This window comes from Bufo gargarizans, chromosome 6, assembly GCF_014858855.1.
Source record: "Bufo gargarizans isolate SCDJY-AF-19 chromosome 6, ASM1485885v1, whole genome shotgun sequence".
NCBI lineage: Eukaryota > Metazoa > Chordata > Amphibia > Anura > Bufonidae > Bufo > Bufo gargarizans.
This window is the reverse complement of record NC_058085.1, coordinates 379515569-379530302: the sequence shown is the minus strand read 5'-3', so window position 1 is coordinate 379530302 and position 14734 is coordinate 379515569. Positions and strand designations below refer to the sequence as shown.

General features: G+C 47.6%; 1 protein-coding gene across 1 annotated transcript in view; it reads left to right on the top strand.

Annotated features, from left to right (window-relative positions):
• NHLRC2 (NHL repeat containing 2) overlaps window positions 1-14734 on the top strand; it is a 47367-nt gene that overhangs the window by 12807 nt on the left and 19826 nt on the right. Inside the window, exons 3-5 of the mRNA XM_044298054.1 lie at window positions 2209-2664; window positions 11143-11264; window positions 11616-11745. Of these exons, the coding sequence (XP_044153989.1) occupies window positions 2209-2664; window positions 11143-11264; window positions 11616-11745 (708 nt within the window). The remainder of the gene's footprint in view (window positions 1-2208; window positions 2665-11142; window positions 11265-11615; window positions 11746-14734) is intronic.

Here is a 14734-nt window from a genome sequence, read left to right as displayed (position 1 = left end):
CCCCTCTTTAATAACAAAGAGGGGGCCATTATATTAGCAAAGAGGGGGCCATTATATTAATAATAAAGAGGGGGCCATTACATTAATAATAAAGAGGGGCCATTACATTAATAATAAAGAGGGGGCCATTACATTAATAATAAAGAGGGGGTCATTATATTAATAACAAAGAGGGGGCCATTACATTAGCAAAGAGGGGGCCATTATATTAATAATAAAGAGGGGCCATTACATTAATAATAAAGAGGGGCCATTACATTAATAATAAAGAGGGGGTCATTATATTAATAATAAAGAGGGGGCCATTATATTAATAACAAAGAGGGGGCCATTATATTAATAACAAAGAGGGGGCCATTACATTAGCAAAGAGGGGGCCATTATATTAATAATAAAGAGGGGTCATTACATTAATAACAAAGAGGGGGTCATTACATTAATAACAAAGAGGGGGTCATTACATTAATAACAAAGAGGGGGTCATTATATTAATAACAAAGAGGGGGCCATTATATTAATAATAAAGAGGGGGTCATTATATTAATAATAAAGAGGGGGTCATTACATTAATAACAAAGAGGGGGTCATTACATTAATAACAAAGAGGGGGTCATTACATTAATAACAAAGAGGGGGCCATTATATTAATAATAAAGAGGGGGTCATTATATTAATAATAAAGAGGGGGTCATTACATTAATAATAAAGAGGGGGTCATTGCATTAATAATAAAGAGGGGTCATTACATTAATAATAAAGAGGGGGCCATTACATTAATAATAAAGAGGGGGTCATTACATTAATAATAAAGAGGGGGTCATTACATTAATAATAAAGAGGGGGTCATTACATTAATAATAAAGAGGGGGTCATTACATTAATAACAAAGAGGGGGCCATTACATTAATAATAAAGAGGGGGTCATTACATTAATAATAAAGAGGGGGTCATTACATTAATAATAAAGAGGGGTCATTACATTAATAATAAAGAGGGGGCCATTATATTAATAATAAAGAGGGGGTCATTATATTAATAATAAAGAGGGGGCCATTACATTAATAATAAAGAGGGGGTCAGTATATTAATAATAAAGAGGGGGTCATTACATTAATAATAAAGAGGGGGTCATTATATTAATAATAAAGAGGGGGTCATTATATTAATAATAAAGAGGGGCCATTACATTAATAATAAAGAGGGGGCCATTATATTAATAATAAAGAGGGGTCATTACATTAATAATAAAGAGGGGCCATTACATTAATAGTAATAATGTACTGGCCCCCTCTTTATTATTAATATAATGGCCCCCTTTTTATTAATAATGTAATGTCCCCTCTTTGCTAATGTACTGGCCCCCCTCTTTGCTAATATAATCACCCCCTCTTATTACTGTGCCAATGCCATTGAATAGGAAAGCCTTTCTGCTCCAGTCCTCTCCTCTCCCACCCCCCATACTGCCCCCAGAGCCTCTGCAATTAGGTAAGGTAACATAAAAAAAAATACTTACCTATCTCCATCCCCGCTTGTTCCCGCCGCAGGCAGTCACGAACGCCTCACTGTGCCTTCCTGCGCCGCGTCATCGCGTCATCTCGCGAGACCCGACGCAGGAGGTCACAGTGAGGTTATCGTGACCGAGTCCTGCATCGCTCTACTGCCTTATAGGCTTCAGGCCACTAGGCCTGAAGCCTATGGGGCATAACGGAGGGGACAGGAGCCATAGGCTCCCGTAGCCCTCATTGAAATTTCGGCTGCCTGGCGCCCCCTGCAATTTGGCGCCCGGGGCAACGGCCCCTCCGGCCCCCCCCACGCTACGCCCCTGCCGGTGACCCATGTCTTGGATAATTTTATATATATTTATATACACACACACACGTCTAGATAAGAACTTCTCTTGTTTTTGTAAAATAAATGACACTGTAATTGCATCATATCATTGGAGTGCAGCGGTTTCAATTGCTGAATTGACTACGAATTCCTTTCGCTTGCACCACCGCACCTAAGAAGAGTAGTGCAGACCCCATTTCCGTTCAGACATTAGAGCCTCCTGATTCTGCACCCATAAAATCTGAAATAAAAAGGAAAGGTAATCTGCTGCTGTTGTCACCCGCTGGCCATGGTCCGTTCAGTTGGATGTGGAAATGTTGAGTTTTTTTATTTTTTACGTTGAAGATCCTGCAGGAATAACGCTCTTTCTTCCTCCAGACGGACTCGTCATCATCGGCGTTCATTCAGCCAAGTTTCCTAACGAGCGGGTTCTGGATAATATACAGAGTGCCGTCCTCAGGTACAACATCACCCACCCGGTGGTGAACGATGCCGACGCCACCTTGTGGCAAGAGCTGCAGGTGTCTTGCTGGCCGACCCTCGTCCTGCTTGGCCCTCAGGGGAACCTCCTGTTCTCGCTGGTTGGAGAAGGACACAAGGAGGACTTGTTCCTCTTCACCTCTATGGCGTTAAAGTTCTACAAAGCGAGACACGAACTAACGGAGGACAGGATTCCCCTGCGACTGTACAAGGACTCGCTGCCCCCGTCACCGCTGCTCTTCCCCGGTAAGGTGGCTGTGGACCCGTCGGGTGACGCTTTGGTGATCTCTGATACTGGACACCACAGAATCCTGGTTGTGTCCAAGGACGGCCGGATCCTTCACACTGTCGGAGGTAAGATTGTGCGGTAGTCTATGTATGGAAGTGAGGCTTAAAGGGGATGTCCACCTTCACAACCAATTTTTTTTGTGTCCCAATGAATCTGAAATAAAAAAATATAAAGCAGCTGTGCAGTAGGTCTTAATTAAAAATGCCCTATAGTTTTTGTTTCTACAGCTCCTATGCACACTATGCGTTTCCATGGTAACCGGCAGCGAACAGCTTCTGTACGGTGTAGTACCACTGCTTTCTTCCCTTTGTCCCTACTTTGCACTAATGTGCATTTGGTGGCTCTCGCTGCAGGATCAGACTGTACGTAGTATGTTACTCTGCACAGGAAACGCATACTCTGCACAGGAGCTGTAGAAGCAAAGCGATAGGACGTTCTCAATCAGCGGAAGGAAAGTGGCTTCGTTTTTTATTTTTATATATAGTGATAGAATAAGAAATGATTGTGAAGCTCGGCTTCGCCATGATGGAAAGTTCTGCAACTTTTAATAGACTTTGGGTCAAATTTATCAATAATGTCAAAAATATTGACCGTATAAGCGTGGAGGAGACGGGCATGAGAGGTGGCACATTTACCACAGTGACGCGCGCTGCGTTTGGATTTGATGCATCTCGATAGACATTTGTCTCCTCTTTAGGGCTCATGCACACAGCTGCATCTTCAGTCTGCATCCGATCCGCATTTTTGCAGATGAGATGCGGACCCGTCCATGTCAATGGGGCTACAGAACACTGTGTGCCATCCGCATCCACACGTCGTACAAAACACGTCGTATTCTTGTCCGTTTTGCGGACAAGGATAGGACATTTCTACAAAGAATTAAAATGCCTGCATGCATTCGGACGGGATTTGTAATTTGCAGATCCGCGATTTACGGACAGCAAAACTGTTACGGCCAAGTGCATGAGCCCTTACATTTCCTCATGACTGAAGTGGCCATGACCCCCATGGCGCAGAAACGGTCTAAAGCAAGTAATCTGGCACACCCCGCGTGCAGAAGGTTTTTGTGAACTGTGTGTCACATTTACCAGTGAATAAACCCTGTAGAGGCGTATACAGCTCACAGCTGAGAGGTTGTTACAGTTGTATCCAGTCCCGACAATCCTCTGTGATATAAGCATCCTGCAATTGACCTGCACTGATACATTCTGTCCTGATCGTCTGATACAATGTATGTTTGTGCCGTGTTTGGCAATAAATAGAAGATAAAAATGGGGGATTCCTCAGTGGTTGGTGCCTTTTTATAGCCTGGAAAGCTTGCAATTGTCTCGTCATCTCATTAAAGGTTATCAACCACTGACTGCAGGACCTCATTACAGGAGGGGTCCCAATGAGGTGCAGCACTGAGTGCGTGGTCTCACATGGTGTCAATAACAGGATTGGGGGAGGCAAAATGGAGACGGATTATAGCGGTGTCCAAACAAGGCAGAGCTAAAAATCACCGACGCTGTAGAACAGGTATGCTCAACCTGGGGCCCTCCAGTGGTTGCAAAACTACAACTCCCATCATTCCCGGACAGTCTACAGCTATTAGCCTACAGAAGGGCACGTTGGGAGTTGTAGTTTTACAACAGCTGGAGGGCCGCAGGTTGAGCATCCAGGCTGTAGACGATAAAGGTCCGGCAGCAGAGGCGGCCATTATAATAACTTCCTGTGTGTCTGGTGTTATTCTTATAGTTGGCTCATCAGTACCTGTGATTAATGCTGCGGCTGCGTCTCCGTGTGCGGGGGGGGGGGACCTTTCCTTACAGGAGACTTTGATGGTGGAAGATGAATGGCTGGAAAGTTTTTGATCATCTTTACATTTTTTTTTTCCGAGTAAGAGACCAAAATGTACTGTTACTGGGTCAGCCTTCACAATACTCCAGATCCAGATACTCCAGGAGAGCGATTCTGGGGTGTGAGAAATCCACCCTGTTCTATAAATCCAAGGTAAAAATGATCCTTAACCCCTCAAGAACCGGCCTAATAGCTCTGCCATACAGACCCCTCTGTGTAAGGCCGAATGCCCACGGCTGTTTTTCACGGCCGTGAGCGGTCCGTGGAACCGCGGCCTGGATTCCTGCTGAGAGCAGGAGCGCACGGCGTCATTGGTTGCTATGACGCCGTGCGCTCCCTGCTGCCGCCACAGTACAGTAATATACAGTATGATCTATACCAGTGTATTACTGTATTGTGGCGGCAGCAGGGAGCGCACGGCGTCATAGCAACCAATGACGCCGTGCGCTCCTGCTCTCAGCAGGAATCCAGGCCGCGGTTCCACGGACCGCTCACGGCCGTGGGCGTTCGGCCTAGCTCCTTAGATTCTGCTCAGTTGTTGCAGTAAGATGTCAGCTCTTTGTAACAGCCATAATCGCTCCTACTTAAAGACGTAATGTTTAGTGTTGAGCGCGAATATTCGAATCGCTTCGAGAATTCTCAAATATTTAGAATATAGTGCTATATATTTGTATTCGCGAATAGCGTTGGTCGTGAATATTATAATCGCAAATTTATTGCGAATATCGGCGCTTAGCAACATCTCTAGCAACCAATATGAAAGTTGCCTACCCCTTAGTGTTGATTGCGAATATTCTAATCGCACATTTTTATCGCGAATATATTTCACTAGCTGAAGGACCCGACTTCGCTCGGGTATTTGTAATCTATTTCATTTAACGTTTGTGTGTGTCATTGAAAGATATCAACACTATCCACTATAACAGTGACCTCCCCAGCCCCCCGCCCCCAAAACAGTGACCTCCACAGCCCCCCGTCCCTTAACACCGCTTTACTGGCTAGGGCAGCGCTAAAGCCCGCCCATCGGTGCCGGTGACGTCACCGGGCTCACTGCTGGGCGGGAGAAGAGGCTTCGCTCGGTAGAAAGGGACCCTGTACGTCACGGGCTGTAAGAAAAACAGCACTTCCAGCTGGGATTTTCTCAATGGCAAAAGTGGCATAAAAAGTGTAAAATTTAGGGCACTGTTGTCCACACACACCAATCTTCCCAATCCCGGACAACCCCTTTAAAATTGGAAATTCACAGCAGCCCACCCCCTTAACTTTGACCTTTACAGCAGCCTTCCCCTGTCACGGCCTCGGTGTTGTGCGCGTGACACATGGCCGTGCATGCCGGTTGCCAGGGGCCACACAATTATGTTGGCTTGTATGTGCCTTCTCCCCTTCTCCTGGTTCCTCCCCTGTTTGGTGCTGGAGGGGTTAACTTGCTGGGGGTGGACACTAGGTGCTTCTTATACCTGTGGCTTAAGGTCAGGAGTCAGTTGTACACCAGCCTTGGTGTGTGCTGGAGTTAAGCCTCATGCACACGGACGTTTTTTTTTGCGGTCCACAAAAACTGTTTCTGTTCCGTGATCTGTGTCCGTTTTTTCTTCCGTGGGTCTTCCTTGATTTTTGGAGGATCCACGGACATGAAAAATGAAAAAAAAATCTAAGTCAAGTTTGCCTTTGAAATGATAAAACGGACACGGATCACGGACGCGGATGACAATCTTGTGTGCATCCGTGATTTTTCACTGACCCATTGACTTGAATGGGTCCGTGAACCGTTGGCCTTGAATAAAATAGGACAGGTCCTATTTTTTTCACGGACTGGAAACGCTGATCACGGACGCGGATCCCAAACGGTGCATTTTCAGATTTTTCCACGGACCCATTGAAATTCAATGGGTCCGTGACGGAAAACGGAACAACGGCCGTGGATGCACACAACGGTCGTGTGCATGAGGCCCAAGTGTGAGGGCCACCTAGTGGGACATCGATGTCTTCCCATTCTATCCTCCATGTTACCCTACCTTACCTGTGGTTATGTTTAATGTGGGTATGTGTTTTGGGGTTGTTGTTCCGTGTCTGGTCAGTGTTTGGTGTATTCTGTCCAGCATGGATGCTAGATGTTCCCCTGTTTGTCTGTTGTGGCCTCCGGGAGGGGGTCTCATAGTTTCCCGGAGGGGTGAATCAAAAGTAAAGTCTGTGAGCTGTTGCTGGAGTGCTGGTTCCTGTGTGTCAGTACGTACTGCATCCATTTGGTGTTTGGATTGCAGTATGTTTGTATGGGTTCCAGTTTACCTTGGTGTGCTTTTCTGTTGTACTGTCCAGCAGCTGCGGCAGGTAAGTGACCAAGCCTTCCTGGGTTTTTGGTTCAGTGGTTAGCCCTGCCTGTATTATATTAATTGGTGCCCCTCCCCCCCATCATTGGTGGCAGCGGAGAGTTCCAATCGGAGTCCCAGTTTAATCACTGGGGCTCCGATCGGTAACCATGGCAACCAGGATGCTACTGCAGTTCTGGCTGCCATGGTTGCTTAGCAATTTTAGAAGCATTATACTTGCCTGCTGCGCTGTCTGTGGCCGGCCGGCGCTCCTCCTACTGGTAAGTGAAAGGTCTGTGCGGCGCATTGCTTATAGCACAGACCTTTCACTTACCAGTAGGAGGAGAGCCGGCCGGCCGGCCACAGACAGCGCAGCAGGTAAGTATGATGCTTCTAAAATTGCTAAGTAACCATGGCAACAAGGACTGCAGTAGCGTCTTGGCTGCCATGGTAACCGATCGGAGCCCCAGCGATTAAACTGGGACTCTGATCGTAACTCTCCGCTGCCACCAATGATGGGGGGGGGGGGGGCACCAATTAATATAATACTGGGGAGGGAGAGGGGCCGCACTGGCCACCAATGAATATAATACTGGGGAGGGAGGGAGGGAGGGGGGCCGCACTGTAAGAGGGCAGGGGGCAGTCATGTACACAGTTCTTAGTATATTCTAACTTGAAGCGTCCCCATCACCATGGGAACGCCTCTGTGTTAGAATATACTGTCGGATCTGAGTTTTCACAAAGTGAAAAATCTGATCTGAAAAAAAACTGTTATGCAGACGGATCCTTTCTGGACGGATACCATTGTTTGCATTATAGGAGCGGATCCGTCTGTGCAGACAGCAGACGGATCCGCTCCGAACGCAAGTGTGAAAGTAGCCTAACGGTGACTTTCAAAGCATACCACCCCCTTGACAGTGACCTCCACAGGGGCCCGCCCCCTTAACAGTTGCCTTTACTGGATCGGGGGCGTGTCCTTTTGAACAGCAGCACTGTGCTGTCAGAGTGTTAGGCTACTTTCACACTTGCGGCAGAGTGATCCGGCAAGTTCCAGGATCCTGATCAGTCAGAAAAATGCATTGCAATACCGGAACATTCTTTCCGGTGTCATCCGGAAAAACGGATCCGGCATTTTTTTTTCACATTTTTTTCGGTCTGCGCATGCGCAGAATGGAAGGATGGATCTGGCGTTCAGGCAAGTCTTCAGTTTTTTGGGCCGGAGATAAAACCGTAGCATGCGGTATTATCTCCGTCCTGAACAGTCAAAAAGACTGAACTGAAGACCTCCTGAACGAATTGCTCTCCATTCAGAATGCATGGGGATATGCCTGATCAGTTATTTTCCGAGATAGAGCCCCTAGGGCGGAACTCAATACCGGGAAAGAAAAACGCATGTGTGGAAGTATCCTAAGCTGCAGGGAGAAAGTCACCCGCCCTCCCACCCCTGCAGCTGACAGAAGTTGATTTTTACCTTCATTTTTTCAATCCCTGTCGGCTCAGGAGTGGGAGGGGGCATCATGGCCTAACCAGATCAGGGGCGTGGCTTAGCGGGACCTGGGGGAGGGGTTTTAAGTCTTTTGAGGGTGGACACATTGTGACAGGGGGCGTGTCTGGGCTCCTTCCTGCAAGAGTGACGCCCCTCTGGGCACCTTACTGGCTCATTTGCATACCAAATAAACTGGATTTTCAGAGGATAAAGACATTTATTGCTGGAACAAAGGCCCATGTAGAAATAAGGTACTAAGTGCTATTAGGCCGTGGCTTTACTTCAATAGCAATTATCCTGGTGACAGATTCACTTTAAAGCTCTCCTACAGCAGTGAAGATAAATGGCTGGGTTGTTATGGAAACCTGGAGTAAAACTGTGTAGGTGGAGGCTGGAGGACCTGCAATTGGCTGATAATGGTCATGTGACCAAGCTTCTATTGGCTAATGTATTTTTTAGGAATATCTCAGGAACTGTACGTCCTAGAGAGCTGAGACCTGGTCTAAAACCTTCCCGAGCGCCTGATGTACCTGTGTGCCAAATTTTGTGTAAACATGACTCTGTGGATTCCTTTAGCGGGGACACACACACAGCTTTATATATTAGATAGATTGTCGATTTTCGCATTCAAGAAAATACGAATTCTCCAATTTGCTAATTAATGGCGAATATACGGCTAAAAATTTGCAAAATATCGCGAATTCGAATATTGCATATGCCGCTCATCACTAGTAATGTTACGTCCTATTGCATGAAGGGTTTAAGTAAATATCCACTTTTAATCTCCAGTTCTGTGTGAAACAGAGCTCCAAATTCCCTGCATAGGCGCATGATAAAATCCAGGCTGCATACAGATATATACACCACCAATAGAGGGAGCTCAGGAGATTACTACATACAGATATATACAGCCACCACTAGAGGGAGCTCAGGAGATTACTACATACAGATATATACAGCCACCACTAGAGGGAGCTCAGGAGATTACTACATACAGATATATACAGTCACCACTAGAGGGAGCTCAGGAGATTACTACATACAGACATATACAGCCACCACTAGAGGGAGCTCAGGAGATTACTGTATACAGATATATACAGCCACCACTAGAGGGAGCTCAGGAGATTACTACATACAGATATATACAGCCACCACTAGAGGGAGCTCAGGATCTTACTACATACAGATATATACAGTCACCACTAGAGGGAGCTCAGGAGATTACTACATACAGACATATACAGCCACCACTAGAGGGAGCTCAGGAGATTACTACATACAGATATATACAGCCACCACTAGAGGGAGCTCAGGAGATTACTGCATACAGATATATAAAGCCACCACTAGAGGGAGCTCAGGAGATTACTACACACAGATATATGCAGCCACCACTAGAGGGAGCTCAGGAGATTACTACACACAGATATATACAGCCACCACTAGAGGGAGCTCAGGAGATTACTACATACAGATATATACAGCCACCACTAGAGGGAGCTCAGGAGATTACTACATACAGATATATACAGCCACCACTAGAGGGAGCTCAGGAGATTACCGTATACAGATATATACAGCCACCACTAGAGGGAGCTCAGGAGATTACTACATACAGATATATACAGCCACCACTAGAGGGAGCTCAGGAGATTACCGTATACAGATATATACAGCCACCACTAGAGGGAGCTCAGGAAATTACCACATACAGATATATACAGCCACCACTAGAGGGAGCTCAGGAGATTACTACATACAGATATATCCAGCCACCACTAGGTGGAGCTCAGGAGATTACTGCATACAGATATATACACCACCAATAGAGGGAGCTCAGGAGATTACTACATACAGATATATACAGCCACCACTGGAAGGAGCTCAGGAAATTACTACATACAGATATATACGGCCACCACTAGAGGGAGCTCAGGAGATTACTACATACAGATATATACAGCCACCACTAGACGGAGCTCAGGAGATTACTGCATACAGATATATACAGCCTCCACTAGAGGGAGCTCAGGAGATTACTGCATACAGATATATACAGCCACCACTAGAGGGAGCTCAGGAGATTACTACATACAGATATATACAGCCACCACTAGACGGAGCTCAGGAGATTACTGCATACAGATATATACAGCCTCCACTAGAGGGAGCTCAGGAGATTACTGCATACAGATATATACAGCCACCACTAGAGGGAGCTCAGGAGATTACTACATACAGATATATACAGCCACCACTAGAGGGAGCTCAGGAGATTACTACATACAGATATATACAGTCACCACTAGAGGGAGCTCTGGAGATTACTACATACAGGTATATACAGCCACCACTAGAGGGAGCTCAGGAGATTACTGCATGCAGATATATACAGCCACCACTAGAGGGAGCTCAGGAGATTACTACATACAGGTATATACAGTCACCACTAGAGGGAGCTCAGGAGATTACTACATACAGATATATACAGCCACCACTAGAGGGAGCTCAGGAGATTACTATATACAGCCACCACTAGAGGGAGCTCAGGAGATTACTACATATAGATATATACAGCCACCACTAGAGGGAGCTCAGGAGATTACTACATACAGATATATACAGCCACCACTAGAGGGAGCTCAGGAGATTACTGCATACAGATATATGCAGCCACCACTAGAGGGAGCTCAAGAGCTTGCTGTATACTGTGTTATTATTGAGGTCAGTGTATATACAGCCTGCAGTGTTTCTGCCTCCTTAGTCTCTGATTTGCACAGGACAATGTCTTCCTGCTGGGATAGAGCCATATAAAGTGCGGTGACTATAGCACTGTCCTGAATCCTGTTTTTGGGAGGCCGCTGCACAGTTGGAGAAGCCTTCTTTAATGTGACTGGTTGTTTTGTGCGCAGGTCCTGACAGCGGCTGGAGGGATGGCGGCTTCTCAGAATGCCTGTTTAATTCCCCTCAAGGCATGGCCGTCCAGGACAGGAGCATCTACGTGGCGGATACAGAGAACCATCTCATCAGGAAGGTACAGTCCCCATGGGTTCTCATTGGCCATACAGGAGATGAGGAAACTCGGAGCCAACTGCTGCTTCTCATCACTATGCGGGCTCGGCCGAGTGTGCATGTTTATTTCCTTGTGGAGGCACCTCTTCCCCCCCCCCCCCGTGCCTATGCTCCCTTCTTTTAGGCATCTCTGCACCCCTTTCTCTCCTCTTGTCCCGCTCTCCATGCACTTGTGCCCCCTGCCCTCCCTTTAGACCCCTCCGCCTGCTGCTTATCTCCTGAAAGTACATCACTATGCGGTATCTCTCATTTCTGGCTTAGTACCGCTGTTCAGCAGGTTACTCATCAGTGATTTTGTTTTCTCTGGTTCCAGATTGATCTCGACGCACTGACGGTGAGCACTGTGGCTGGGACCGGCAGTCAAGGAGTTGACAAGGAGGGCGGAGCTCTAGGAGAAAAGCAGCCAATCAGCTCGCCTTGGGATGTTGCATTTGGCGCTCCAGGTGCGTCTGTGTTTGCTCCACTGACTGAAGCTGATCTCAGGATGAACAGTTTTACGTCCAGATAACTGCTGCCTGCAGGATAAACTGTGCTGTGTCCAGATAGCTGCTGCGTGCAGGATGATCGGTGCCGTGTCCAGATAGCTGCTGCCTGCAGGATGATCGGTGCCGTGTCCAGATAGCTGCTGCCTGCAGGATGATCGGTGCCGTGTCCAGATAGCTGCTGCCTGCAGGATGAACGGTGCTGTGTCCAGATAGCTGCTGCGTGCAGGATGAACTGTGCCGTGACCAGATAGCTGCTGCCTGCAGGATGAATGGTGCCGTGTCCAGATAGCTGCTGCCTGCAGGATGAATGGTGCCGTGTCCAGATAGCTGCTGCGTGCAGGATGATCGGTGCCGTGTCCAGATAGCTGCTGCGTGCAGGATGATCGGTGCCGTGTCCAGATAGCTGCTGCGTGCAGGATGAACGGTGCTGTGTCCAGATAGCTGCTGCCTGCAGGATGAATGGTGCCGTGTCCAGATAGCTGCTGCCTGCAGGATGAACTGTGCCGTGTCCAGATAGCTGCTGCCTGCAGGATGAACGGTGCCGTGTCCAGATAGCTGCTGCCTGCAGGATGATCGGTGCCGTGTCCAGATAGCTGCTGCCTGCAGGATGAACGGTGCCGTGTCCAGATAGCTGCTGCGTGCAGGATGAACTGTGCCGTGACCAGATAGCTGCTGCCTGCAGGATGAATGGTGCCGTGTCCAGATAGCTGCTGCCTGCAGGATGAATGGTGCCGTGTCCAGATAGCTGCTGCGTGCAGGATGATCGGTGCCGTGTCCAGATAGCTGCTGCCTGCAGGATGAACGGTGCCGTGTCCAGATAACTGCTGTGTGCAGGATGAACGGTGCTGTGTCCAGAAAACTGCTGTGTGCAGGATGAACGGTGCTGTGTCCAGATAGCTGCTGCGTGCAGGATGAACTGTGCCGTGTCCAGATAGCTGCTGCCTGCAGGATGAACTGTGCCGTGTCCAGATAACTGCTGTGTGCAGGATAAAGCTTGGTTTACTTTATTACTCAGGTCGATTCCTCTCCACAGCACCACATGATGGCGCTAAATATGCTTCTATTAGCCTGCTGCTCATTAAGAATATAGTCCTACTACCGTGATTAATACCAGCGCCTATCTATAGTGTCTGCATCATTTCTGAGGTCTCCCCCCCCCCCCCCCCCCCCTCCAAAACTGTAAAAAAAAAAATATGCTACAGCTCATACTCTGCTTTTCCTGCCATCGGCGCCTCTGGGAAGCAGCATCGTACACATTCAGGATGTTACCTCCACACAGGTGGCGCTCGTGCGGGGTCGCCTTTACATTATTTGTACTGCTCGCTGTAGTTTAGTGCGGGGTCATCTGTGCATTATTTGTACTGCTCGCTTTAGTTTAGCGCGGGGTCACCTCTGCATTATTTGTACTGCTCGCTTTAGTTTAGTGTGGGGTCATCTGTACATTATTTGTACTGCTCGCTGTAGTTTAGTGCGGGGTCTCCTCTCCATTATTTGTACTGCTCGCTGTAGTTTAGCGCGGGGTCTCCTCTCCATTATTTGTACTGCTCGCTGTAGTTTAGTGCGGGGTCTCCTCTCCATTATTTGTACTGCTCGCTGTAGTTTAGTGCGGGGTCACCTCTCCATTATTTGTACTGCTCGCTGAAGTTTAGTGCGGGGTCACCTCTCCATTATTTGTACTGCTCGCTGTAGTTTAGTGCGGGGTCTCCTCTCCATTATTTGTACTGCTCGCTGTAGTTTAGTGCGGGGTCTCCTCTCCATTATTTGTACTGCTCGCTGTAGTTTAGTGCGGGGTCACCTCTCCATTATTTGTACTGCTCGCTGTAGTTTAGTGCGGGGTCTCCTCTCCATTATTTGTACTGCTCGCTGAAGTTTAGTGCGGGGTCTCCTCTCCATTATTTGTACTGCTCGCTGAAGTTTAGTGCGGGGTCTCCTGTCCATTATTTGTACTGCTCGCTTTAGTTTAGCGCGGGGTTGCCTCTCCATTATTTGTACTGCTCGCTGTAGTTTAGTGCGGGGTTACCTCTCCATTATTTGTACTGCTCGCTGTAGTTTAGTGCGGGGTCACCTCTCCATTATTTGTACTGCTCGCTGTAGTTTAGTGCGGGGTCTCCTCTCCATTATTTGTACTGCTCGCTGAAGTTTAGTGCGGGGTCATCTGTACATTATTTGTACTGCTCGCTTTAGTTTAGCGCGGGGTCTCCTCTCCATTATTTGTACTGCTCGCTGTAGTTTAGTGCGGGGTCTCCTCTCCATTATTTGTACTGCTCGCTGTAGTTTAGTGCGGGGTCTCCTCTCCATTATTTGTACTGCTCGCTGAAGTTTAGTGCGGGGTCACCTCTCCATTATTTGTACTGCTCGCTGTAGTTTAGTGCGGGGTCACCTCTCCATTATTTGTACTGCTCGCTGTAGTTTAGTGCGGGGTCTCCTCTCCATTATTTGTACTGCTCGCTGAAGTTTAGTGCGGGGTCATCTGTACATTATTTGTACTGCTCGCTTTAGTTTAGCGCGGGGTCTCCTCTCCATTATTTGTACTGCTCGCTGTAGTTTAGTGCGGGGTCTCCTCTCCATTATTTGTACTGCTCGCTGTAGTTTAGTGCGGGGTCACCTCTCCATTATTTGTACTGCTCGCTGTAGTTTAGCGCGGGGTTGCCTCTCCATTATTTGTACTGCTCGCTGTAGTTTAGCGCGGGGTCTCCTCTCCATTATTTGTACTGCTCGCTGTAGTTTAGTGCGGGGTCACCTCTCCATTATTTGTACTGCTCGCTGTAGTTTAGTGCGGGGTCACCTCTCCATTATTTGTACTGCTCGCTGAAGTTTAGCGCGGGGTCACCTCTGCATTATTTGTACTGCTCGCTGTAGTTTAGTGCGGGGTCACCTCTCCATTATTTGTACTGCTCGCTGTAGTTTAGTGCGGGGTCTCCTCTCCATTATTTGTACTGCTCGCTTT